Here is a 26,435-nt window from a genome sequence, read left to right on the forward strand (position 1 = left end):
GTTGATTCTGAAGATGATATGCAAATGCAAAGGACCTAGAGTTACTAAAACAACTTTGAAAAAGAATAACAGGCCGGGCACGGTGGCTCACGCCTGTAATCCTAGCATTCTGGGAGGCTGAGGCGGGTGGATTGCTCAAGGTCAGGAGTTCGAGACCAGCCTGAGCAAGAGAGAGACCCCCGTCTCTACTAAAAAATAGAAATGATCTGGACAGCTAAAAATATATAGAAAAAATTAGCCAGGCACGGTGGTGCATGCCTGTAGTCCCAGCTACTTGGGAGGTTGAGGCAGAAGGATCGCTTGAGCCCAGGAGTTTGAGGTTGCTGTGAGCTAGGCTGACGCCACAGCACTCTAGCCCGGGCAACAGAGTGAGACTCTGTCTCAAAAAAAAAAAAAGAAAGAAAAAGAATAACACAGAGGACTTAGACTAGCTGATTTCAAGAATTATTATAAAGTAATAATAATTACAGTAATCAAGACAGTATGGTATTTTCTTTCACAATTCCCACTTCAGGGAAGGCAGTATGGTATTGATGTGAAAACAGATAAATAGATGAATGGAAAAGAATAGCAAGTCTAGAAATAAACCCACACGTGTATGGTCAATTGATTTTCAGCAAAGTGCCAAGTCGTTTCTGCGAGGAAGAGATAATCTTTTCAACAAATGATATGAGAGCAATTGGATAGCCACACGTAAAAAAGAAACTTCTCAACGCTTACCTCATACCACATACAAAATAATAATTATTAAATTAAAAACTATGGACCCTAGTTAATAATGACATACGAATACTGGCTCATCAGTGGTAACAAACATACCTCACCAACGGAAGATGTTAATAATAGGGAAACTGTGGTGGGGTGAGGTGGTTTATGGGAACTGTCTGTACTTTCCACTCAGTTTTTCTGTAAACTTCACTGCTCTAAATAGTAAGCCTATTAATTAAAAATTAAATTTGAAATGCATATATCATATATGTAGGAATAAATCTAAAAGAGATACTTAAGACCTCTACTCAGAAAACTGGTTACCTTTTGAGAGAAATTAAACATAGCCCAAATAAATAGATGGATATACTATGTTCATGGAAGGGCCAACTTGGTAGGTTTCAGTCCCCTTAAGAAAGGCCTCGTGTGCCATGCAGGGGGTACTGACATCTGTCACCCAGCACACTGGGCATCCTGTGTTTAACTGAACGAATTAGACTCTACAGAGCTGATTACAGACAGTTTAAATGGCCTGAAAACCCCTAAATGCACCCCCTCCCAGGATATCTGAGGATGCACTTCAGGAACTTTATAGCAAAAAATTCAATTTTTTTCTCAAACAGCTTGCTTCTCTTCTCTTAGTGGTCTTATCACTTTAAGTTGCATTCGTGCTTTTCTTGGAAAGGGATTTGTTCTACAACCAACTGTTGGCCTTTAAACACTGGTAGTATCCACTGTACAGGCCCTTTTCATAGGTTCATTGCTTAAAGTGATTTGAGTTTTTCATAAGACCGGGAGCAGTGTTTGGAATTGGGCACCATCGTTAGATTTGTTCAGTAAATATTTACTGAACACCTGACTTGTGCAGGAAAGAAGGGTGACAGACAAGAATTCTGCCTCAAGGAGTTACAACATGGACAGGTCTTTCTACCTGGGAGATCCAGGAGGAATGGCAATTTGCCCTTCCCCTCGGTGTGTGAGAATGGGAAGATTCCAGGCAAGGGAACAGGGGGGCCTGGCGCGTGCTGAGTGGCTTATTTTGGCCAGAGGACAGGGTTTGATTGCAGAGGCGCATGGACGACACGTTCATTCAGGATCAAACTTCATTGGCTATTAACTGGGCGCCTTCTTCGTACCAGGCATCGTTGTAAGCAGCGGGGATACGTGAGTGAGCAAAACCCACAGAATCCCTACTCTCGGAGGGCTGATGCCCCGGCCGGGAGAGACAGGTCCTAAGCAGTGGCTGAGTCGGTGACCCGCCGCGTTGGACGGCTCCAGGTGCGGTGGGAAAGGCAAACACAGAGCCACAGGCAAGTGGGTCAGGAGCGCCAGGAAGGGTGAGGGCGCCAGGAGGAGGGTCCAGGTCGTGGTGGAAGTCCCAGCAGCGGGTGCAGAGCGGGCACAGCAGACAGCGGGACAGGGGGCATCCTGCAGAACAGGCAGCAGGGCGGGCTCATGAGAGGGGCAGTGAGGAAGTGACTGGAGGAATGTTCCGGAGAAGAGGAGGAGGAGGAGGACATGAGGTCCCAGGGAAGGGCCAGTGGCAGGAGGTGGAGGCCTTGGGGGCTGTCCTGAGGGCTCTGGTGTGTGCTTTTGTGCAAGGCCAGGGTGAGGCCGGTGGGGCTGCTGTGTGAGGCTGTGACCCTCTCTGATGCAGCCGTTGAAAGCCTCCCCGGCTGCAGCTGTGGGTGGGTTCTGAGGCTGAGGGGGGCTTACTGGGGCCCCGAAGGGGTACGGCTGTCCAAGAGAGGCAGTGAATTGGAAAAGTGCGCCACTGCGTGGGGGCCAGGGAGACCCTGACTTTAGATCCAGCCCAGCCACTGAGCAGTTGTGTGACCCCGGGTGACACCTGTCCTTGGTCCGTTTCCTTACCTGCAAGTCCAGGTCCATGGAAGCCATGCTCTTCAGAGGAGTCTGTCTGCAGGAGGTGATCGGGCTCTCTCCGTGAGTGCGCTGCGCCTGGCAGCCACGCAGGGGACCCTTGGAGAGGGGAGGAAGCAGTCGGGAGCCCAGGCTGGAGGCTGCGGCTGGAGTTGAGGCAGGAGGGAGGGGTGCCGGGAGCCAGAGGGAGAGGACAGGATGCATGGAAGTGATTTAAGAAGAAAACAGTCTTTCAAAACAAACCACAGACAGATAAACCAGACCGTCCAAAGGACCATAAGCTGTGACTTTGAGCAGGTGTGAAAGACCAAGGTCATGTCAGGCCACATGGGGGCCCAAGGCCTGTTGGCAGCTGTGCCCAGCCTGAGGCAGACTCTCTTGCTGACAGGGTGGCCCCGGGCACATTGCCGCTTCCACAGGTCACTCAGTGTGCTCCGCTAGTCAGTTACCCAGAAACGTGGCTGTCTCCTTGAAATCCCCAGCCCTGGGTCTTACGAATAAACCTTTAGTAGGTTTCCTGTTTTCTCTTATTTTTATGCAGAGCTTTACTTTATAGCAGAAAATCCCATTTTTTCCCCTTAAATAGCTTGCTTCTGTCCCCTGAGCGTTCTTGTCACTTTAAATTGCATTCATCCTTGTTTCTTTAGAAAAGGGGCCGTTTGGGGACCAGCTATTGAGAAGGTGCTTGGTTTATTGTTACCAGCTTTCGCTAAATGTTTGAATTATGTTGAGCTGCTTAAAATCAGTGTTACCAGGTAGACGGTGTGGCTGTTCTTTTTACTCTCTTACGTAGGGATTTACAGAATAATTGTGTTTCTGGTTTTCTCTGGTTGTGTTGAATGGGGGATTGAAGCCATGCGGCCCTGGGAACCTCTAGCTGCAAAAGCCTTGTGCACATTTCCAGCTGGCAGCGGGCAGAGCCGAGGGCAGGCAGGTTGCTGGGGAGGCTGGGAGCCTGCTCAGGAGCCAGCCGGGACGTGGGGAACCTGGAGCTGCGAGTTCTCAAGTGTGGATTCTCCTGTGCAGACGCCTGCTGCAACATAAGTCACTAAGTAGCCGTTAAAGCAGCTCCTGCGTGCTATGTAACAAGGCCAGGGGAGCTGGAAACGATATTCCTTAAAAATGTTACTATCGTAAAAGTCAAAAGCTGTGGCAGTGTTTCAGATCAAAAGAGAAATGACAACAAAATGCAATATCTAACCCTAGACTGCATCCTGTGCTGGAGGGAAAAAAATACCATCAAGGACATGATTGGGTCCACTGACAAAATTTGAATATGAATCACAGATTAAAGTGTTGTGTCTCTGTAAAATCTACTGAAGTTACGCGCCCCGTGGCAGGTACCAGCACATCGCTATTCTTAGCAAACACGCAGTTCAGTGTTTAGGGGGATGGGCCATGATGTATGCAACGTCCCCTCAAGTACATGCACACATATATGTCTACACGTGCATACATCTGCGTACACATACATCTGTCTGTAAACGCATGCCTGGAAGGGAAGGAAGAGATGACAAAGAGAAAGTGTAAAATGTTCATCACCAGCTAGTGTTCTCTGCACTGTTGTTTTGTGTTCAACTTTTCTGTAAGCAAAGTTACTTCCAAATAAAAAGTTAGAAAGCAAACAACTAAATAAAAAAGACAGTTTCTACATGATGTGTTCTAGCTACGTTTATTCCCATGTCTGGATCTTGAAAGCCGCAGATCCGAAAACACGAGTAACAGATCACCTAGTCCTAAAATGTCACGAATTTACCTCCCTCTTGGTACTTGTAAAAATTAATTTTGTAAAAAATGTTGAGATAATTGTAGATTCACATGCAGTTGTAGGAAATAATACGGGGAGGTTCCCAGTGCTCTCTACCCGGTTTCCCCCAAGGGTAAGGGCTCGCAGAGCGAGAGTCGGTGCAAGATATCAGCACCAACACAGTCAAGAGGCGGAACATTCCGTCACCCGCTGATCCCTCATGTCGCCCTTTCATAGCCACACTCACTTTTGCCCCATCCCCCACTCCTCTGAAGCTTTCCCAACCATTAATCTGTTCTCCATTTCTATCATTTTGTCATTCAAGAACGTTACCTAATGCATCATACGGTGTGTAACCTTCGGGGTTGGTGTTTTTCTCGCTGTGTAATTCCCATGAAATTCATCGAAGTTGCTGGTGTGTCAACAGCTTGTTCCTCATATTTATGGTGGAGTAGTATTCTGTGGTGTGGAGGCACCGCAACTTGTTTAGCCGCCCACCCACTAGACGACATCTAGGCTGTTTCCAGTTTGGGTTGTTAGGAATAAAGGTGCTGTGAACATTTGTGTACATGTTTTCTGATTTTCCGTTTTGTGCTGTTTTAAATAGTTCTACTGAAATGTAATTAGCATACCATACAACATTGATTTAAAATGTACAATTCCATAGTTTTTGGTATGCTCACAGGATTGTATAACTATCACCACAATTTTAGAACATTTTCATCGCCTCTAAAAGAAACCCCATGCCCATTAGTAATCTCTGCCCTTTCCTTCCAGCTCTCTTCCCTCCCTTCCTCCAGCCCCGGACAACCACTCCTCTACCTCTTGTCTCTATAATTTGCCTATCCTGGACATTTCATATAAATGCAGTCACACAATATGTGGTCTTTTGTGACTACCATCTTTCACTTAGCATGATGTTTTCAAGGGTCATCCATGGTGTAGCGTATGTCAGGATTGATTTTTTTTAATTGCCAAAAATATTCCGTTGTGTGGACGTACTACATTTCATTTATCCCTTTGTCGGTGGTGGACATTGGTTTTAACTTTTTGGTCATTATGAATAATTCTGCTATGAACATTCACATACAAGTTGTCATCTGGATGTATGTTTTTATTTCCCTAGGAGTGGAATTACTGGGTCAGATGGTAACTCTAGGTTTAACTTTTTGAGGAACTGCCAAACTGTTTTCCAACAGACTACATCATTCCCACTGGCAACGTCTGAGGGTTCCAACTGCTCCACGTCTTTGCCAACACTTATTATTGTCTATCTTTTTAATTATACCCATTACAATGTGTGTAAAGTGGTATCTCACTGTGGTTTTTTTTTTTTCATTGTGGTTTTGATTTGCATTTCCCTAATGACTCATGACACTTAACGCCTTTTCGTGTGGTTATTGTCCACTTATATCTCTTCTTTGGAGAAATGTCTATTCAAATCCTTTGCCCATTTTCAAACCGAGATGTTTATACTTCCTGGGCACAAGTCTCTTATCAGAGATATGATTTGCATTTTGTGGGTTCTCTTTTCACTTTCTTGGTGGTAGTATTTATAGCACAAAATTTAAAATTTTGATGTCCAATTTATTTGTTTTCTTCTTTCTGGTTCTTTTGGCATGTGTACAGGCTTTTGTGTGAACAGCAGTTTCATTTCATGTGGATAAATGCCCAAGAGTGTACTTTCTGGGTCATATGGTAGTTGTATGTTTAGTTTTATAAAACCTGCTGGCCTGTTTTCCAGAGTTGCTGCACCATTTTACATCCCTCCCCCAGTAATGTGTGAATGGTCCTGTCCGTCTGCATACTCATGAGCATTTGGTGTTGTCATTATTTTCTATTTTAGCCATTCTGATAGGCGTGTGTGATATCTCATTGTGGTTTTAGCTTGCATTTCCCTAGCCTGCATTTCCCTAGTGGCTGCTGATGTTAAACATCGTTCATGTGCTTATTCACCATTTGTACATCCTCTTGGGCATAATGTCTCTTCATGTCTTTTGCCTATTTTTTAATTGGATTGTTTGATTTTTTTATTGTTCAGTTTTGAAAGTTCTTGTGTATTTGAAATACTTGTCTTTTGTCAGACATTTAAGTCCATGATCCATTTGGAATTAATTCTTTAAGATATGAGACGTAGGTTGAAGTTTTTTCCCCTCCATGGATGTCCATTTGCATAATTTGTCGAAAAGGCTATCATTCCTTAATGGAATTTTGCACCTTTGTCCGAAGTCAGTCGGGCATATTTTTGTGAGTCTGTTTCAGGGTTTACTAGTCTGTACCAATGATGTATGTGTCTGTCCCTTCACCAGCACCACACTGTCTTGATTACAGAGTAGGTTTTAATATTAAGTTAAGTGATTCCTCCCACATTATATTTCTTTTCATGATTGTTTTAGCACTTATAGGGCATGTGCTTTTCTGTATAAATTTAAGGGTAAACCTGTCTATGTCTATAAAAATTATAGCCGGGATTTTGATAAGAATTACACTAAACCTATAGATCAATTTGGAGAGAATTAACATTTTTATTATGTTGAGTTTTCCAATCCATGAACATGGTATGTGTCTTCTTTATGTAGGTCTTCTATGATTTTTTTCATGAACATTTTGTAATTTACAGCATGTACATCCTGTATATGTTTTGTTAGGTACTGAATACCTAAGTATTTCATTTTCTTTAGAGTGATTACAAATGACATTATTGTTTCAACTTTTATTTCCACATATTTATTGCTAGGAGATAGAAATGCAATTTATTTTTGTATGTTGGTCTTGAAACCTTGCTGTATTCATTTATTACTTCCAAGAGAGTTTTTGTAGATTCCTAGGGACTTTTGTGATATCTGCAAATAAAGAGAGTGTTTTATCTCTTTCTTACCATCTATATGCCTTTCATTCCTTTTTCCTGCCTTATTATAGTAGCTAGAAATTCCAGCACTTAGAGTCGTGAAAGTGGACGTCCTTGCCCTTGCTCCTGTCTTAGCGAGAAAACATTCAGACTTTCTTCACTGACTGTAAGGTTAGCTGTAGGTTTTTGTAGATGTTCTTTTTCAAGTTGAGACAGATGTTCTCCGAACTTGCTTAGAGTTTTTATCGTGAGTGGGTGTCATAGTTTGTCAAATACATTTTCTGTATCAATTAATATAATCACATGATTTTTCTTCTTTACCCTGCTGATATGGTGGATTACATTGATTGATTTTTTTTCGAATGTTAAACCAGCCTTGCATACCTGGAATGAATCCTGCTTGGTCATGGTGTATAATTCTTTTCAGACATTGTTGGATTTGATTTGCTAATATTTTGCTGAATACTTTTATGTCTGAGCTCATGAGCAATATTAGTCTATAATTTTTCTATTTCATACTGGCTTTGTCTGGTTTTGATATCAGAGAAATATTACCTTTGTGAAAATAAATTGGCAAAGTATTTCCTCCTCTTCTGTTTTTTGGGAAGAGATTATATAAAACTGGTGTGGTGTTATTTCTTCTTTAGATGTTTGGTAGAATTCTCCAGTGAAACCAGCTGGGCCTGGAAAATTCTTTTTCAAGAGACTTTAAATCACAGTTTCGATTTTTAAATGGTTAGAGGGCTATTGAGATTGTTCACTTCATCTTGGCTAAGTTCTGGTAGTCTGTGGCTTCTGAGGAATTGATCTTGTTCTTTTTATTTTTCAAATTCATGAGCCTAAAATTGTTTGTATATTTTCCTGTTATCCTTTTACTGGTTGCAGGATCTGTAGTGCTATGCCATTTTATCCCTGATATTGGTGATTTATATCTTGTCTCTTTTTATTTTTGTCAGTCTAGCTGAAGATTTATCAATTTTGTTGATTTTTTTCAAAGAACTAGCTTTTTGTTTCATTGATTTTTCTCTGTTGTTTTCTTGATTTCAGTTTCATTGATTGCTGGCTCTTATCTTTATTATTTCCTTCCTTCTGCTTGTTTTGGGTTTATTTTGTTATTTTTTTAGTTTCTTGGTATAGGAATTTAGATTATTGTTTTGAGAACTTTCATCTTTTCTACTACAAACATTTAGTGATATAAATTTCTCTCTAAGCATTGCCCTTGCTGTAGCCTACATTTTTAGATATGTTATATTTTTATTTTCATTTACTTCCATGTATTTTTTAATTTTCTGTGAGATTTCTTGTTGACCCATGCATCATTTTGAAGTGTATTGCTTAATTTTAAAACATTTATAGATTGTCCTATTGTTTTTCTGTTATTAATTTCTAGTTTGGCTCCATCGTGATTATAACATGCACTCTGTATGGTCTTAGATTTAAATTCTTTTTAATTTGTTGAGGTTTGTTTAATGGCCCAGTATATTTGCTGTCTTGGTGACTGTTTCATGGGCTCGTGGGGGAGCAAAGTCTATTCTGCCGTTGTTGGCTGGTGTCTTAGTCCATTCAGGCTGCTATAACAAAATACTATAAACTAGGTGTATAAACAACAGAAATTGATTCCCCACAGTTCTGGAGGCTGGGAGCCCAAGATCGAAGTGCTGGTGGGAACTCGCTTCCTGGTTCAAAGGGCAAATTCGAGTGACACTGTTTGTTCCCGTCTTTCTAAACTTCACTAAAGACTCCAACAAAATTATATCCATTCAGTGGAGCATCTACTCAATGTTGATAAAACTGGGAAGGAAAAACAACTCATGGGTAATTCAGAAGTTAACGACTATCGGATGTGAAGGCTGGGAAACGTCAGCACCGGGCGGGTACATGACTGTCAGACCGAGGGTCGCAGCAGCCGGGCAGTTGGGAACAGACACTAGAGGCTGGCTGCCTGGGGCCCAAAGCCTGCCCCACCCCCGTCCCGTGGCCCTGGGCATGTTCCAACCTCTATGTACCTGGGAAGTGAACATCATAGTAGTGCCTGCCTCGTGGGGTCAGGTGTGTGCTTGGCACATGATAAGGGCTCAGAGAGTGTTAGCAGCCCCCGTCCTCCTCTTCCTCCTCCTCCTCTCTCCTCCCCCTCCCCCTCCTCCTCTTCCTCCTCCTCCCTCTCCTCCCCCTCCCCCTCCTCCCCCTCCCTAATTTGTAGCAGGTTGTGTCTGAGAAGTGGCTGGTGGTGGCTAGGTGCTGCAGCTGGGCTGCCAGGTCTGTAATACTATAATAATGTAGTGCAAATAAAACACAAGCAACTGGTAACACTCCACTGCAAGTGAGATGTCTAGAAAAGGTATCAGGAGTTAAATTCTACAGCTTCATAAAAAACCGTGTTCACCAAGAATTACCCCGACAGGAGAGAAGCACCAAGTATCGTGGAGGGAGAGATTCTAGTCTCAGAGACACAGTCGCCACACTGCCACCCTCCCACCTGGCTGATGGTTTCCCTGCGTATGCAGTCATGGGTTCAAAGTCGTTTTCCTTCCACCGTTTGTGACCATTTTTGACCCACCATACGGGGAAGCAGCAAGAAGTGACCTGCAGGAGTAGACAAGGTCAGCAGTACCAGTCACCACGTTCAGGACTTTGCACTTCACCTCGAAAGCAGTAGGGAGCCACAGAAGACTGCTAAGCAGGAGTGTGACGTGATAAGATTTGCACTGGGACTGTCTTGGTGGCTGGGCGGAATCCAGACTCAAAGGAAACAAGCCTAGAAGCAGCAACACTCCTCACGGGGCTGTCCCAAGAAGAGGACAGGACACCTCTGGGAGGCAGGAGGACTGCGGGAGATGAGGAGCTGATGCCAGCACCTGGCAGCCGGGCAGGAGCCGGGGCGCCTGGGACGTACCGTGCTCTGCCAGTTACCCAAGGTCCGGAAGGCCGAGGCAGGAGCAGGGTTGGGCGTGCAGAGTCACAGGAGGTGGGGAGCCGAGTTCAGCTTTAAACCCCATCCCTCGGACGTGGAAGGTACTCCCCTCCCTCCTCCCTGAGGAGTAAGGGCGATGTTGACGGTGCTCACCTCGTGGGGGCTCTTGGCAGCTGCAGCATCTAGGGGGGATGCACATCCCATTCTCTGGGGATGCAGTGCCACGACCTTGACAACTGCGTGACAGTGGATGCCCCTTCCCCTCGCTTGCACTTTCCACACCTGTGGTTCCGTCACCCGCAGCGCAGGACTAAGATGCTCTGGGCGGGAGAGACCCTTTTATTACAGTGTATGTCATAATTATTCTATTTTATTGTTGTTGTCGTTTATCTCTTACTATAGCTAATTTATACATTAAAATTTATCATAGATATGCACGAATAAGAAAAAATATAGTATATTTAGGTCCAACCTTCCGTCCTGTGTTGGATCACAGCTCCCAAGAGGTAAACGCAAGTTCCACGTCAGTGGACTTTTGCTTCTGGTGACAGGCTTCTCAGCAGTGGGCACAAAACTTGTCCAAACTTGCAGCTTTTCTTTCGTTATTTGGGTGACACCATCCGTAAAGGTGAGATTATATTTACAAACAGTAACTACAAACATTCAGAAAATTAAAAAGAGGTGCTGGGTTTGAAATCGAAGTAGTGAATACTGTCATATTGTGGGAACTTTGTGTCAAGCCCAGAGGGAGTTTTTCTTGGAAATGGTCCGGAGCATTCCTTTTGCATGTTTACAGGTAGGCATAGGAGCTCACGGCCACTCTTGTGCACACTGGGCTTGTCGCTCTCCCTTACATGCCAAATTCTTTTGATTACACAATTTTGAGTTTAATGCCTTAGGCATTGTTGAGAAAGATCTAGATGTCTCTAAGTAAACCTAGGTGACATGCAAACTCTGTAGGATGCCTTCGATTTTTTTTTTTTCCGAGACATGGTTTTGCTCTGTTGCCCTGGGTGGAGTGCGGTGGTGTTGTCGTAGCTCACTGGAACCTCAAACTCCTGGGCTCAAGTGATCCCCCTGCCTTGTAGCTGGGACTACAGGTACCCCATGACACCCAGCTAATTTTTTCTATTTTTGGTAGAGACGGGGTCTCGCTCTTGCTCAGGCTGGTCTCAAACTCCTGAGCTCAAGTGATCCTCCCTCCTCTGCCTCCAGCGTGCTAGGATTATAGGAGTGAGCCACGGCGCCCGACTGATGCCTTTGATTTAATTCATCAACATACATGGTTTCTCTACCACTTTTATGTTCTGCTCTTTTCCCCTCTGTCCTAACTGTGTTTCCGTGGGCATTTTCTGCACCTACTCTGTTGGCGCGTTAATCATTGTGCAGGAGGTAATGATTAAGCCATTTCTGTGAACTGCTTCGGGGTGAAGGTACAGAGGGCTTTTTAGCTTCTTGTTTGTTTATTCTGAAATGTTATTTTAAATCTTAGCCCAACACATTGAGCTAAAAGACTTCTAAATATTAAATATAATATTAAAAAAACGTAAAGCACCTGACAAGGTCGTGAATTAGAATTGGTGGAACTTGTATCTGATGGCTGTCGCCACTGCGGTGTGGCTCCTTCGAGAGGACGCCCTTCCACCTTGGCCTTTACGCCAGTCCTGACGTCTTATCAGATGTAATCTAACAAAGGAAGTTGTAAATAGATTTCTGTGTTATCAAGCAATTAAGCGATAATCTGAGGGGTCTTTCAATATGCTAATGCAGGGCGGGTTGTACAGACAGATAGCAGTAGAAAAGTAGAAGTCTAACATTGGCAACGATCTGCACATTTTTGTGTCAAATGTAAGTTCTGCGTGTGGAAACTCAAGCCCGATTCCATTTGTTCTTTTTCTTGGATATCTGGTCACATAGCAGATAAAGAGATTTTGATAGCTGGGACGGGATCGGGGTACCTGCTGTTTGATATGTAATTTCAGAAAGTGCTTATGAAGGGCCTGCTGGGAATCACCTAGGGTGCAGGGGTGGGTAAGGCCGGGTAGCTGCCCCGGGGAGCCCCCCTGGGGTCCCCTCTGCCTTCTTGTAGTCAGTCAAATGGCGACATTTCTTCATTCTCACTACAAAGCAACGCATGCCAAGCCCTGGCCTGTTGCCCCCGGGGAGGGAGAGACCGATGACCCACCCACCTCGGTGGTCTGGGCTCCTCTTGGGGGCTGTTCCCAGCCCCGGGATCGTAACTCTGCAGATGTCTGGTCACTTTCCCAACACACAGAAGCCCTTTGGCTTGTGTTCCAGATCCCCACTCGGTTTGTGTTGTCGTTGCATACGCTGTGTGCCGCGCTGCCGTCTGGGTGACCTGGGTGAGGGACGGCAAGCTGTGGCTGCGGGCACAGAGCCCAGGTGAGTTCTCACGGACCGTCACCTGGTTGCTCGTGGAGACATTCCTGAGTGCGCCTTCTGCGCTGAGTGTCAGATGCCGAACACCTGCTACTTTGCAGGGATTGTGCTGAAAGTACGGATGCAAAGATTAGGGAAATGCATTCGCCGGCCTCACGAACACGTGGTCTAGTGGGAGGGGGAAGGACAGGCACTAAGAAGTTACCACGTATCCTCAGGGCTACAGCAGAATTGGGCCCGAGGCGCGGTGAGAATCCGGAGGAGAATGGGCTTCACGAAGTAAGAGCTTGTCACACCATGAAGCACTCATTTTTGCCTAGTCTTCCAAATTGTCATGCTTTGGTGAGTCGTGATACTGAAGACACCTTGGTGTTCCCGGTTATCGATTGATGTTAGCATCCTTCCCAGGCCTCCGCCTGCCCTGCGTGCAGGTGACATAGGCAGTAGTAATTGAATGCAGTGTCTACTTCTGTTTGTCTGTTTCTTTTTGAATGTTCTATAGTTTTTATATACTCTGCTATGTAGTTCTCAAAAGAGTATTTTGGTTGATAAATGTTCAATTACTAAGACCTAAAAATAGAATTTCGGTAGTTGGAGCTTGTGATATACAAGATGCAGCTCCAACATTGAAATCGGGTGGGAAAGAGAAGTGGATTTAGGAACCTCAACAGTAAGGGAGGAATGAGGGTGTCGCAGAACCTCATTGTTGCCAGGACTGGGGGCAGAGGCGCTACTTTTTCTGAGCACGCCCCAATTCATCCTTCCCTCATCTCTCAACTTACAAGAGACTCCACCTGAGCTACGAAACTGAAGACCTAATTAAGCACTGTTCGGATGGTCTTGGACCAGATTAGGAGTCCCTGAACCAAAGGATCATTTGTTGTACCGCTTAATCCCTCCGGAGCATTTGGGGCGCAGGACATGGGAACTGGCTGGCCCGGTTTGCTGCTCTCAGTGAGCTGGGCAACGGCAGTGTGATGTGGGCTTTAGACAAAGCTTTGGGGGCTTCCCCATGATATTTCTGCTCCTGAGCAGAAGCTACAGCGACGGGGGAGAGGCCCGATGTCAGAGTGTGCCAGCAGGCCGTGCAGGTAGGGGGGCCCGTGCAGCCTCTGCTGTCTGGGGGGCACCTTCGACGGGAACTGCTCCTCATCTGCTCCTGCTGGAAGCAAGAAAGGGCCAGTGTGTGCCCTGCCCCACCCCATATCGGGATTTGATCATGTTTAACTCGTCGTTAGTGGCAAGACCAAGGTTTCTCTAAGTAAATCTCAGGTGTTCTTTCAAAGTAACTAAAAAGTAAAATGATAATATTTCAAAACTTTTTAACTCCCTGAATGTGATGACAAGGATGCTAACATTGTTATATTAGTCTGGGGCACCTGGCTCAGAGAAAGGGTACTTGCGGGAATCGGACTGTTGTCCCCCTGCATTTTCCCTCGCAGTGCTGAGATGGTGATCGTGGAAGGGGAGGTGGCCGCAGCTCCACCCATGACAGGCCTCTGCCCGGATGTTGCTTTCTGCTAGGAGGAACTTTGTGGTTAATAGAGAGCTGGTGACTGCGGGATTGGTATTTTTTGTTCATAGTGAAACTATTTTAAGTAATGCTCACCCCGTCACCTTGCTGGCCGATTGCAGGACTCTTCCTCCAGATGCAGGACAGAAGCACGATAGGACACCACACAGATGCACAGCCTGACTTCCACCCAGAGACTGTTGAGAGAGAAAGTCTTCTAAGCCCTACGAAAGGCTAAAAACCATTCTCTTGTATTTCTCTGTGTTGTTGGCAGCTATGATTATTTATTATCATAATTCCAAGCACGAGATGTGAATTTCAAAAAGATGTGTGTATTTTACCTACTTTTCATTTCCAGAGGAAGCCAAAACATCCCGTCCCCTTTGCATTTGACACTGTTATCTACATTAAGGAAACCCGAAATGTGAAAACGTTTTTATATGAGTGCATTTAATGGATGAATATTTGCTTTGGAAAGTGTTCATCCCTCCATCTGGGGAGTCTGGCGTCCTGTGGTTGCAGTGTGACAGCAGGTGCAGCACACACCTCCTGTGACCCTCCCAGTGCTGTGAGCAGTGACCGCCCTCAGATGGGAAAACGGTTCCAAAAGCTAAATGTCGCCCCGTCGGCCTTGAGAAGGCAGCGCTGGGGAGGACAGTTCAGGCAGGTGCCCCTGGGCAGAGGCAAGACTCGGTGCGGCTGGATCCCCAGGGGGAAAGTAGGACGGTGACATGTGCATGATCAGGTGGGGACACGTCCTGAAGGGCCAGCGTGGTGTGCCGAGGAGACTGGGCTTTGCCTGGAGGTTGCAGGGAGTGGTTTACGGTGTCTGAGCAAGATCGCGATGCAGACTAATGCAGGAAGAGCTGCAGTTTTGTCACCATGACCGTGAGAAGTACGTTCTTTCGTTTGTTAGTTGAAATGGCCTGACACTGTCTGGGATTTAGATACTTAGATTTTTTTTAACGCCACAAATTATTTGTTACTATACAATCATTTTCGAGGACTGCCTACGTGAGTCACCTCTGTGGGCACAGGGAGAACAGACAAGAGTGACACGTACCTGGCACATGTGCTAAAGGCTCCCCACACCCTCAGCCTGAGCCACACGGGCCCCCTTGCTGTTCCTAGGGTGTCCTAGCACATTTCAGCCCTGGGGCCTTTGTGTACAGTGTTCTCTTTGCTGAAACATTCTCCCCCAAGATAGCTACACAGCTCGCTCCCTCATTCCCCGAGGTCTCTCCTGCCCCTAGGCAGTGAGGCCTTCCCTGTCCACTGTGTCCTGCGTCATCTTGTCACCACCAGACATTCCACACGTGTGTTTGTTTACATGCCCCACATCCCACATCCGTGTGCCCCGCAGAAGGGAGACTCCGTGAGAGCAGGGAGTCTGTTCTTGTCCACACCTCCAACACAGTGGCCTGAGCTCAGCGCATAGCGTGCGATCGGGAGGGAATGAATGATTCTTGGCTTGACAAGCTTTGGCTCCTTAAACATTTCATTGCCTAAAGATTTTTCCCTTTCTCAGTGTGCCTATCACGGGTCAAGCCTGGAAAAGATGCTCAACAATATACTGCGTAGGTTCTGAGTTCAGGTATATCCTCAATGATAAATGGTGTTTCATGTTTAAAAAGCAAATACATGTTCTTATCGATCAGTTTTACCAATGACTTCTCTTCCCTCCCGGCAGCTGGAGCGCCGCGGCGTGACCGCGCTGCCTAGGCAGGATGGTGGACACAGAGAGCCCGCTCTGTCCCCTGTCCCCACTCAAGGCTGATGATCTGGAGAGCCCGTTGTCTGAAGAGTTCCTACAGGAAATGGGAACCATCCAGGAGATTTCTCAGTCCATTGGTGAGGACAGTTCTGGAAGCTTTAGTTTTACCGAATACCAGTATCTAGGAAGCGGTCCGGGATCGGATGGATCTGTTATCACGGGTAAGTGTGCTGTCTCCTCGAACACTTGATTTAGAAATATCTTCTCCTCAGAGAAAATTGTTCTCTTTAGCTGGAAAAGAAGTCACACCTTTTTACAAAGAAACCTTTGGACGTCACGTCCAGTGCTGTTGGGATCTGGAAGCTATTAAAGTATATCTCGCAGAGGGGTGGGGCGGAAAAAAAGTAAATAAAAAAGAAATAAAGTGTATGTTGCTTCTGATAGTTAGCCTGCTCACAGAAGCTATGTACAAGCCAAGTAATGCCTGAAATGCGTGTTATGTAGAGCAGTCGAAAGTGCCTGGACTCCAAACCCCAGCAAGCCCAGGGGAAATAGTGAGACATTGTTTCAAAGGAGGCGCGCACAAGGGTCTGCATTGAAGCGCTGTTTGCAGTAGTGAAGAGCAGGAACAAGCTGATCATTCACTGAAGGGAAACGGATACATCATGGCCGGCTCGCACAGTGCACTACTTCATAGTCATTTAAAAGAATGAACTGGCTCTACGTGTATCAACACGAGCCCATCTAGAAAGCAACGTTGAATGAAAATAAACAAGCTTAGGGATGTATTCAGTATGTTCAGTTCATGTAAAACCTCAACTGCTGAACACTGTGTCATCCGTGGGCACTGCCACACACATACCGCAAAGCGCATCCCGACCTTAAGGTCTCAGGCACCTCCGGAGAGAGGGAGGTGGGAGTGGGGAGGTCTCACGGGGACTCTGATTCTCTCCAGATTGTGTTTGTAAAAAGATATGGAGCCGTGTGATGACTCTGGGCGGGGGATATGTGGGTATTACAGTCGTGTGTCGCTTAGTGACAGGGACAAGTTCTGAAAAATGTGTCGCTAGGCGATTCCCTTGTTGTGCAAACATCGCAGAGTGCACGTACACAGCCCCAGATGGCACAGCCTGCTACACACCTAGGCCACCGCTCCTGGGTGACACCCCTGTATAGCATGTGCCTACTGCATACCATAGACAGCCGTTAACACAACAGTAAACATTTGTGTGTCTAAACATGTCCAATCAGTAAAAGGCACAGCACAAACACAGTACTACAGTCTCGGGGATCGTGATGGTTGACTGAAATGCCATTGCCAGCACATGACTGTATAGAGATAAACTCAGAGAAATGAAGTCACCTGCCCTGGTTCCCACAGCTAGCGATGGTGCCTGGACTGGACCCTCCCCTCTCAGCTGGCTCCAAACCTGTGTTCTTTGCATCTTAGCACGAACAGGGCTCGTAAAAGGCAACAGTGTCCTCAACTTAGTAAATCAGGACTTGGGTGACGCAAGTGAGACGCTGAGGACTCAGGGAGCTTTGTGACGGAGCAGCCTTGGTAGTGACTCAATAGACTTTACAAACGGCTCAAGTTTTGACTCCCGTTCTCATGACACATTACAGAGGGGAAAAGCTTTGGGGGAAGGCCCAAGGGGACAGGGTGGTGGCAGCTTCCCGAGCAGGAGGAGAGGAAGGAAGGGTCTCCATGTCGGGTGCCTCACAGAGCCTGGGTAGGGCGCCTTGTGGCAGACCTGGGTTAGTGACGGTGACAATGACAGCATTGGCTACTGAGCACCGTGCAAGCCACCCATGTACCTTGTGTTTCCAAATCCCAAGAACAACATTGTGAGTTCACCACCATGTTTATTTAATGAGTGAGGAAAGGAGGCAGCCCCAGGACACCGTGTCGTGCTGCAGATCACAAGCTCTGGGGACCAGGGTCAAAACCTGGCTCCCAACCCCTCAAAACAGGTCCTTTCTTCACCCATCATAGACACAGCCCTTGATAGTTAATCTTCTTCTACTGACTATTTATAGCAGTTAGCAGAAAATTATTTTTTTCTTTACGTATTTTCTTTATAGATTTTTTCTTTGGGTCAGATATACTCCAGAGATTGTTCCGAAATAAAGAATTTGTGTGAGTGGGGTGGGTGTGTGGTTGTGAAGCCTCTGGAAAGTTCTTTCCCGGAGGGGGAGGAAGGAGCGCTGGGACCCGTCTGGCCTTCCCCAGGAGAATCGAGTCACACCTGGCCTCTCACGCCGTGCTCTGTGTCCCAGCTGCTCGTCCCCAAGTAGGAGGGTTCCGAAATCACGATCTTCTATCTAATTTAATTCAAGGTTCCTTTTCTAAAACTAGTGTCTTTTAAGTCATTGTCAAGAACTATAATCTAAAACAAATTTCTAACTCATCTAGAAGTTCTGGCACAGGTGAGGCTTGAACATTTCATGCAAACCAGCCTCATGGTCTGCCCCATCTGCTGACGGCCATGTTTGACCCGGCTCCACGGCTGACCTGTGCTTCCATCTAAATACACTGAGGGCGAGGGTCTGGGGAACAGAGAGAGTCCCAACTTTGTTTTTCACCAATTCTAAGGAACTTTATAGCAAGGAGAAAAAAGAGGAACCTGGAAAAAGTGACCGCACTGAAGTGTCGGGACGCACAGTCTTGATTTTCGGCCGCTGGCCTTTAGGGCGGTGGGTGTGAGCTCCTCCACCTTTGTTTCCCCCCGAGCTTCTCCTGGCTGTCTCCATTCATGCTTTTGGGTCACTTGGAATCATCTCACAGTTCTTAAGCTCTTGCTTTGCTTCCTTCCATATTTTTCCTTGTTAATGTTACTGGCTAATTTTGAGAGATGAGATTATTTAACATTATTTTGTATTTGCAAATTAGATTTTTCATCTTTGTATCTAATCTGATCCTTTGGGTGATATTTCTAAAGTTATGTAAACTTGTCATATAGAAGGGCCATATATAAAATGCGTTTACTTAAACTTGACCCCCAGGAGGCAGGATGGGTGAGGCCAGCTCACTGGGCCAATGTATCTCCCCCCCCCCCCCCCCCCCCGGGTACCATAAACTGCGCATATTTGAAGTCTACATCTGATGTACGTGCAGACACACATGCTCATCTGCGAAACCTTCATCAAATAGTGACCACATCCTTCACCCAAAGTTTACCTGTGCTCTTTTGTAATTTCTTTTCCCCCCACCCCTGGACCCCTCTCTCTCCCAAGTAACCCCCAATCTGCTTTCTTTCAGTTAGTTTGTATTTCCTACAATTTTATATAAATGGCATCATACAGCATGCACTCTTTCTAGTCCAGCTTCTTCCACTCAGCAGGATTCCTTCGAGATTCTTCTGCCCTGCATCGTGGTTCAGGAGTTCGTTATTTTTTAATCCCCTGTATGGACATACCACAGTTTATTTATCCATGTACCTATTGTCGAACATTTGGGTTGTGTCCAGTTTGGGGCTATTACAAATAATGTTGTTATGAACATTCGTGTACAAGTCTCTGCTTTCATTTCTCTTGGGTAAATGCCTATGGGTGTTATGGCTGGGACATGTGGTAGGTGTTTGTGTAACTTTTTAAGAAACTGCCAAAATCTTTTCCAAAGTGCTACACCATCTTATATCCTCACCAGCAGCATAAGGGAGTTCCAGTTCCTCCACAGCCTCATCAGCTTTTTAGCTGTTTCTATAGGTGTGTAATGGTATCGCCTCAATTTCCCTCGTGACGAATGACGTTGAGTCTCTTTCCACATGCTTATTTACCATATATCTGTTTTGATGAAGTTTCTGTTCAAATCTTTTGCCCAGTTTTTAATTGGGTTGTTTATTTTCTTACCATTGACTGTTGGAAGTTATTTATATATTCTGGATATACGTGCTTTATTCTGGATATGTGATTTACCAATATTTTCTCCAATCTGTGGTTTGTCTTTCTGTTAACAGTGTCTTTCAAAACACAGTTCTTAATTTTGATGAAGTCCAGTTTATCAATGTCTTTTCTTTCATGGGTCATGCTTTTTGTGTCATAGCTAAGAAATCTTTGCCTGATCCAAAGTCACTTCTTGTAGGAGTTTTATATTTTTAGGTTTTACATTTAAGTCTGAGATCCATTGAGTTAATTTTTGTATATAGTTCAAAACTCCATTTTTCTTTTTTATAATTTGCATTTACAACTGTTCTAGCATGTTTATTAAAAAGACTGCTGTCTCCACTGAATTGCCTTTGTGTCTTTGGTGCAAGTCGTCTTTTGGGCTCTCTATTCAGCATCATTAATCTGTCTCTTTTGTCATCCATTCCACAATGTCCGGGTTACTGTAGCTTATAAGAAGGCCTGAAGTCACCTAGCTTAAGTTCTCCAACTCTTCTCTTCCAAAGACCTTTTGATAGCCTAGGTCCTTTTCATTTCCAGGTATATTTTAGAAGCAGTTTGTTGAATTTTACCAAAAAAGCCTGCTGAGATTTTGATTGGGGTTGCATTGAATCTGTAGTCAATTTGGGGAGAATTGACAACTTGCCAAATTGAATCTGATCCATGAACATGGTTGTTTCTCCATTTAGCTAGGTCTTCTTCAATTTCTCTCAGCAGTATTTTGTTGTTTTTAGTGTTCTATTTTTTCACATTTTTGGTCAGATTTATCTCTAGGTATTTTAATATTTTTGATGGCTATTGTAAATGGTTTTTTTTACATTTTGATTTCTGATTGTTCATTGGTATATATAAAAATGTAGTTGATTTTTAGATATTACTCTTGTATCCTGCACATTTGGTAAACTAATAGTTCCAGTAGTTTTTTAAATAGATTATTTAGAATTTTCTACATAGATAATTATTTCATCTGCCACAAAGACAGTTTTTCTTCTTCCTTTCCAAGTTGCATATCTTTTATTTCTTATCTTTTTTTTTTTTTTTGAGACAGAGTCTAGCTCTGTTGCCCAGGCTAGAGAGAGTGCCGTGGCATCAGCCTAGCTCACAGCAACCTCAAACTCCTTGGCTTAAGCGATCCTCCTGCCTCAGCCTCCCGAGTAGCTGGGACTACAGGCATGTGCCACCATGCCTGGCTAATTTTTTCTATATATATTTTTATTTGGCCAGATAATTTCTTTCTATTTTTTTTTAGTAGAGATGGGATCTTGCTCTTGCTCAGGCTGATCTTGAACTCCTGACCTCGAGCTATCCACCCGCCTCGGCCTTCCAGAGTGCTAGGATTACAGGTATGAGCCACTGTGCCCGGCCTCATATCTTTTATTTCTTTTGCTTACATTATCACACTGGTTAGAACTCCCAGTACAATATTAAATAGAAGTGGTAAAGCATACTTGCCTTGTTCTTAGGAGAAAAGCTTTCAGTCTTTTGCCATTAAGTATGAGGTTAGCTACAGTTTTTCTAAGGTGCCTTTTATCAGGTTGAGGAAGTTCCCTTCTAGTCCTAGTTTGCTGTGACTTTTTATCGGGAATTGATGTTGGATTTGGTAAAGTACTTTTTCTGCCTCTAATAAAATGAACACATGGTTCTTCTTTTTTAGTGTGTTAATATGATAAATTACATTGTTTGATTTTCAAAGGTTAAGCCAACCTTCCATTCCTAGGATAAATCCTCCTTGGTCACAATGTGTTACCATCTTTACATATTATTAGATTTAACTTGCTAAAATTTTGTTAAGAGTTTCTGCATCCATGTTCTTGAGGGATATTGGTTCTAGTTTTCCTATAATATCTCTTTATTTTGGTATCAGGTTAATTCTTGCCTTATGGGATGAGCTAGGAACTGCAGGTTGAATATCCCTTATCTAAAATGCATGGAACCAGAAGTGCTTTGGACTTCAGGTTCATTCAAATTTTGGAATATTTGCATATACCTAATAAGATATTTTGGGGATGGGACTCAAGTCTAAACATAAAATTTATGTATGTTTAATATACACCTTATACACATACCTGTCTAATGGTATCAGAGTTGTTAACCCATACCCCTGTGGGAAACGACTTTATCAACTAGGGCACAGTGCCTACGTGCAGGTCCTTTTGCCTTTAGTGTGACAGACTCCACTCATTTCCAGAGTTACTTAGGGCAGCACCTCTTCCCCCCACCTACTTCAGGGAGGTTGTTTCATACATTTGTAACACAGTTAGATTGGTTTTTCGCATTCTTTATTCCATCCTGGAATCCTCTAACCTCCTAAATTATTTTTGTTTTATTTCCACACATTAAGGTTCACTCTGAACTATAAAGTTCTGTGGGTTTTGACAAATGCATAGTGTCATGTATCCACCATTACATTTTCATGTGAATAGTTTCAGCACCTCAAAAAACCCCTTTGCTTCAGTATTCAACTCTGCCTTCTCCACCCACCCCAGCGACTGATTGTTTTACCATCACTATAGTTTTGCCTTTTCCAGAATGCTGTGTATTCGGAATCATATGGTGTGTAGCCTTTCAGACTGGCTTCTTTTCCTTAACAATATGCATTTAAGAGTCACTGTATCTTTCCATGACTTGATAGCTTATTTCTTTTTACACTGAATAATGTTCCATTGTCTGTATGAACCACAGTTTATCCATTCGCCTATTGAAGGGCATCTTGGTTGCTTCATATAAACATTCATGTGTAGGCTTTTGTGTGGACATAAGGTTTCAGATCAGTTGGATAAATACCTAGAAGCGCAATTCCTATCATGTGGGAAAACTGTTTTACTTTGTCAGAAACTGTCAGATTGTCCTCCAAAGTAGCTGTCCCAGTTTGCATTCCCACCAGGAATGAATGAGCATTCCTTTTGTTCCATGTCCTCCTCATCAAATTTGGTGAGGTCTGTTTTTTTGGATTTTAGTCATTTGAGTAGATGTGTGGTGATATCTTGTTGTTTAATTCGCAATGCCCTATGACAGCTGATGTTGAGCATCTTTTCATACACTCACTTGCCATCTGTGTATCTTCTTTTCTGAAGTGTCTTTTTGGATCTTTTGCCCATTTTTTTTAATTGAGTTGTTTTAGTAGTGTTGTGTTTTAAGACTTCTTTTTATATTTTGAATACAAGTCTTTTATCACGTGTGTTTTGCAAATATCTTCTCCTGGTCTGTGGCTTGTCTTTTCATTTTCTTCACAGTGTCTTTGCAGAGCAGAGGTTTTTGGTTTTCATAAATTCCAACTTATCTTCTCTTCTTGTGTGGATTATGCATTTGGTGTTGCCCACATGAGTTTTTACACTGTGTTCTGGTCCCATTTTGCTGAAACAAAATAATGTGTTCGGTGTAGCACATGTCGAGCGTGGGGGCTTGGGGAACTCCATGGGTGGAGGCACCTGAGAGACAGCCCACATGCGGATCAGAGCCCAAGGGTCAGCTCAGCAGGAGCCAGTGAGAGTGTGCAAGCTTTGGGGTCACCAGCGCCACGCTGGCCACAAGGGCATGGGAGGTGTGACCCACAGACAGGGGCCTGGCTCAGGACGGTCCCCTGCCGACTCTCATGCTCCGTGCTTATGTGCTCAGTCATGTCCTCAAAGACTCATTTAGACATAGAATAGTGACACTTTGAATATTCATCAATCTTCCTCTTTTTTCCCTAGATACCCTTTCACCAGCTTCAAGTCCCTCCTCGGTTACCTGCCCTGTGGTCCCTGGTAGCACAGAAGAGTCTCCCAGCGGAGCATTAAACATTGAATGTCGTATCTGTGGGGACAAAGCCTCAGGCTACCATTATGGAGTTCATGCGTGCGAAGGCTGCAAGGTAGAGTGACCTGGCACGGGGCAAGTGGCCCCACCGGCAACTACTACTTATGGTTACATTTATCTTCTATGCAAATGTCTGTCGTTACTAAAAGAGATTTGCAGAAAGTCCCAGATCAGAAACTGACCTAAGTGACAGATTAATTCCTGCCTTCAGAGAGTCTAGGGTAGATTGTTCTGCTGTACTTTGTAAATAACTTAGAGTTCTTTAAAAGAAAATAAGCCACATTAAGGTTAAGAGTGACCCTTTCATGTGAGTACAAGGGGGAGAGCATTTACCCACTTACCTCTTGACCCTTCCCAAAGGCCAGGTAGGGCAGGTGTTCTCATGTACCGGGGCAGGGAACTGGCCCTCACAGAGGGAGTGTCTTGCTCAGGGTACCACAGCACTCCGTGCGGGACTGGAGCCAGTGCTGGCTTCTCCGATGCCACTCCCAACCCCGGGCAGTTCCTGCATGGTGGGAGCCTGTGCGCCCGAGCCCATGTACCCTGTGCGTATCCTTGTCCTCATGCCAGCTCAGCCGGGCCCCGCACGGCTGTGACCCAGGGCCGGAGGGCATGAAGATAAGCCCTTGTCCGGCAAGCTGCCCACGGATGATCGGCCCTTCTGTGTGGCCAGCCTGGTGACGAGCAGGGTCTTCTGTTACATCCTGAGGGCCCCTGGAGCAGCACATTCTTTCAGGGTCACATTCCCATGCTCAAGCCTGGGACTTCCTGCACACGGCATGTGGGAGAGCTAATACTCCGAATGTTCAGTTAGAATCAGAAATCCCCTTTCATTGCACATGCTGGAAGTGTGTACTAACTTTTAGAAAATGCCACGGCCTTTCCTGGTATGCTACACAATCCACGCTCCTGAAACACTGACGTTCTGCCCCGGGCCAGGGCCTGGCCTTGGAGGCCTGGTGCACACAGGGACAGTGGGCCGCGCTGCCAGGGTGCCGAGGCGTCCTGCCTTTCAGAACTGTCCCTTTGCGCCCTTCCTCTTTCATCCCACATGTCCCGTAGCCATCCTGCTTTGCAAAGCTAGGTGAGGACACCCGGTGAAGGTATCAGCCTTGCTCTCATGTCCCCAGGCAATTGCTGTCCCTTCTCCCATGGGCCTGTCAGAGCTGCCACGTCAGAAACACGGAGGAATGATTTAAAAGCAAAGACAGAAAAAGAACCCAAAGCAAAAATAAACTCCTTCCATGTTTTCTGACCACATACCTTTTAAAAAGCTACTCGTAAAATGGCCTTTTCCTTAGGGCCATGATTTCATTACTTTTGTTTAGTTTTGGTTCTTTTATGGACTCACTGATAAAGTTGTTTCTTACTGGGTAAAGTTTAAGATGCTTTTAGGAAGCAAGAAAATTGTTTACAAATAGCTGGCTTCCTTTTATTATAGTTCTTGTCTTTGAGGAAATTAACATGCTCTTACAAAAATCCCTAGGAAGCTTTTAGTCACAAATATGGAAATGTCACAATAGAAGGAAAAGTTTCATTCCTACACACCACGGCAGGGCTACGCAACTCTCTGGAAAACCGTCATTGTGGCTCCCCAAGTCAAATGAGGACATTTTAGAGTTACTTTGAATTTTGCCCCATTTTACCGTTTTTCATTTTAAATGTAATGAAATTTAAAATCCTCCATTTGCCCCAATTATATCAGACTTTTCAGAACCGTTTCCCTATATTTAGTTCATTTAAAAAGAGACGATAAATGAACCACAAAGAAGAATAAAGCAATGACTGTTGATTTGCCAGCGGTCCACGTTCTTTAATAAATCATATATTAATCTCGCAGGGTTTCTTCCGGCGAACCGTTCGACTAAAGCTGGTATATGACAAATGTGATCGTAGCTGCAAGATTCAGAAAAAGAATCGAAATAAGTGCCAGTATTGTCGTTTCCACAAGTGCCTTTCGGTTGGGATGTCACACAACGGTAGGTAAGATGGTCCAGCCCTTCTCCCAGACACGGCCTCGGTTCACCCCCTCGGAGCGGGCTGCTCTGTGACCGAGTGTGCTCCAGCATTGAATGCCAGATCTCAGCTGGACGCGGTGGCTCACGCCTGTAGTCCCAGCACTCTGGGAGGCCGAGGCAGGCGGATCCTTTGAGCTCAGGAGTTTGAGACCAGCCTGAGCAAGAGCAAGATCCCCGTCTCTACTAAAAATAGAAAGAAATTATATGGACAACTAAAATATATATAGAAAAAAATTAGCCGGGCATGGTGGTGCATGCCTGTAGTCCCAGCTACTCGGGAGGCTGAGGCAGGAGGATTGCTTGAGCCCAGGATTTTGAGGTTGCTGTGAGGTAGGCTGACGCCACAGGACTCTAGCCCGGGGAACAGAGTGAAACTCTGTCTCAAAAAAAAAAAAAAAAAATTAAATTCCAGATCTCTTTGCAGTCAGAGTAGCCTAAGAACATAAAAGTTTCAAATAGCTGAGGTTCAGCAGAGCACTTAGACTTATTGCTAGAAACTTCAAATGGTAGGACTTTGATATAAAATATAAAAACCAACGGGAAGTCACTGAGATGACAGAATGTTCATCTCCTCCATGTGAAGTGCGTGCCATTTCCAACACTTTACCGTATTATAAACTTCCTTTTATTCGATCATACTCTAATTTTAGAACATGCTAATTGTGACATGAAGGTATATTTAAAATAAATAGTTCATAAGGGTTGCATCTCTACCTCCTGGAGAAAGGAGAAGGTTTTACCCACAAGCTCATGCCAGAGCTCACTTTCCCGTCCTCGCCCCTAGCGGGTGACTGCGTGGCGAGTGGCAGCGAGCGCTCCGTCTCGTGGGACGGGTGGTGCTGTTACCTTTGACTTTAGTCTTGTTGAGACGTCTAGAACTTACGGAGTTCGAGTTTTATTTTCATGTCTCCGCATTAGAAAGTTGAATAGTGATGAGAAACGGATTTTAGCTTGCCGTACATTTATTCCTGGTTTAACTCCGGGTGGGGACTTCCCACCCACCCCTTTGACG

The 26,435-nt window shown here is 44.8% G+C and overlaps 1 protein-coding gene across 4 annotated transcripts in view; it reads left to right on the plus strand.

Annotated features, from left to right (window-relative positions):
* The window catches only part of PPARA (peroxisome proliferator activated receptor alpha), a 55,092-nt gene that overhangs the window by 14,791 nt on the left and 13,866 nt on the right, over window positions 1-26,435 (plus strand). For all 4 annotated transcript variants that reach the window (XM_069491104.1, XM_069491105.1, XM_069491102.1 and 1 more), the window contains exons 3-5: window positions 15,699-15,943; window positions 23,300-23,460; window positions 25,246-25,384. In XM_069491104.1, the coding sequence (XP_069347205.1) occupies window positions 15,736-15,943; window positions 23,300-23,460; window positions 25,246-25,384 (508 nt within the window). In that variant the 5' untranslated portion in view covers window positions 15,699-15,735. The remainder of the gene's footprint in view (window positions 1-15,698; window positions 15,944-23,299; window positions 23,461-25,245; window positions 25,385-26,435) is intronic.

This window comes from Eulemur rufifrons, chromosome 16 (assembly GCF_041146395.1).
Source record: "Eulemur rufifrons isolate Redbay chromosome 16, OSU_ERuf_1, whole genome shotgun sequence".
Classification (NCBI taxonomy): Eukaryota; Metazoa; Chordata; class Mammalia; order Primates; family Lemuridae; genus Eulemur; species Eulemur rufifrons.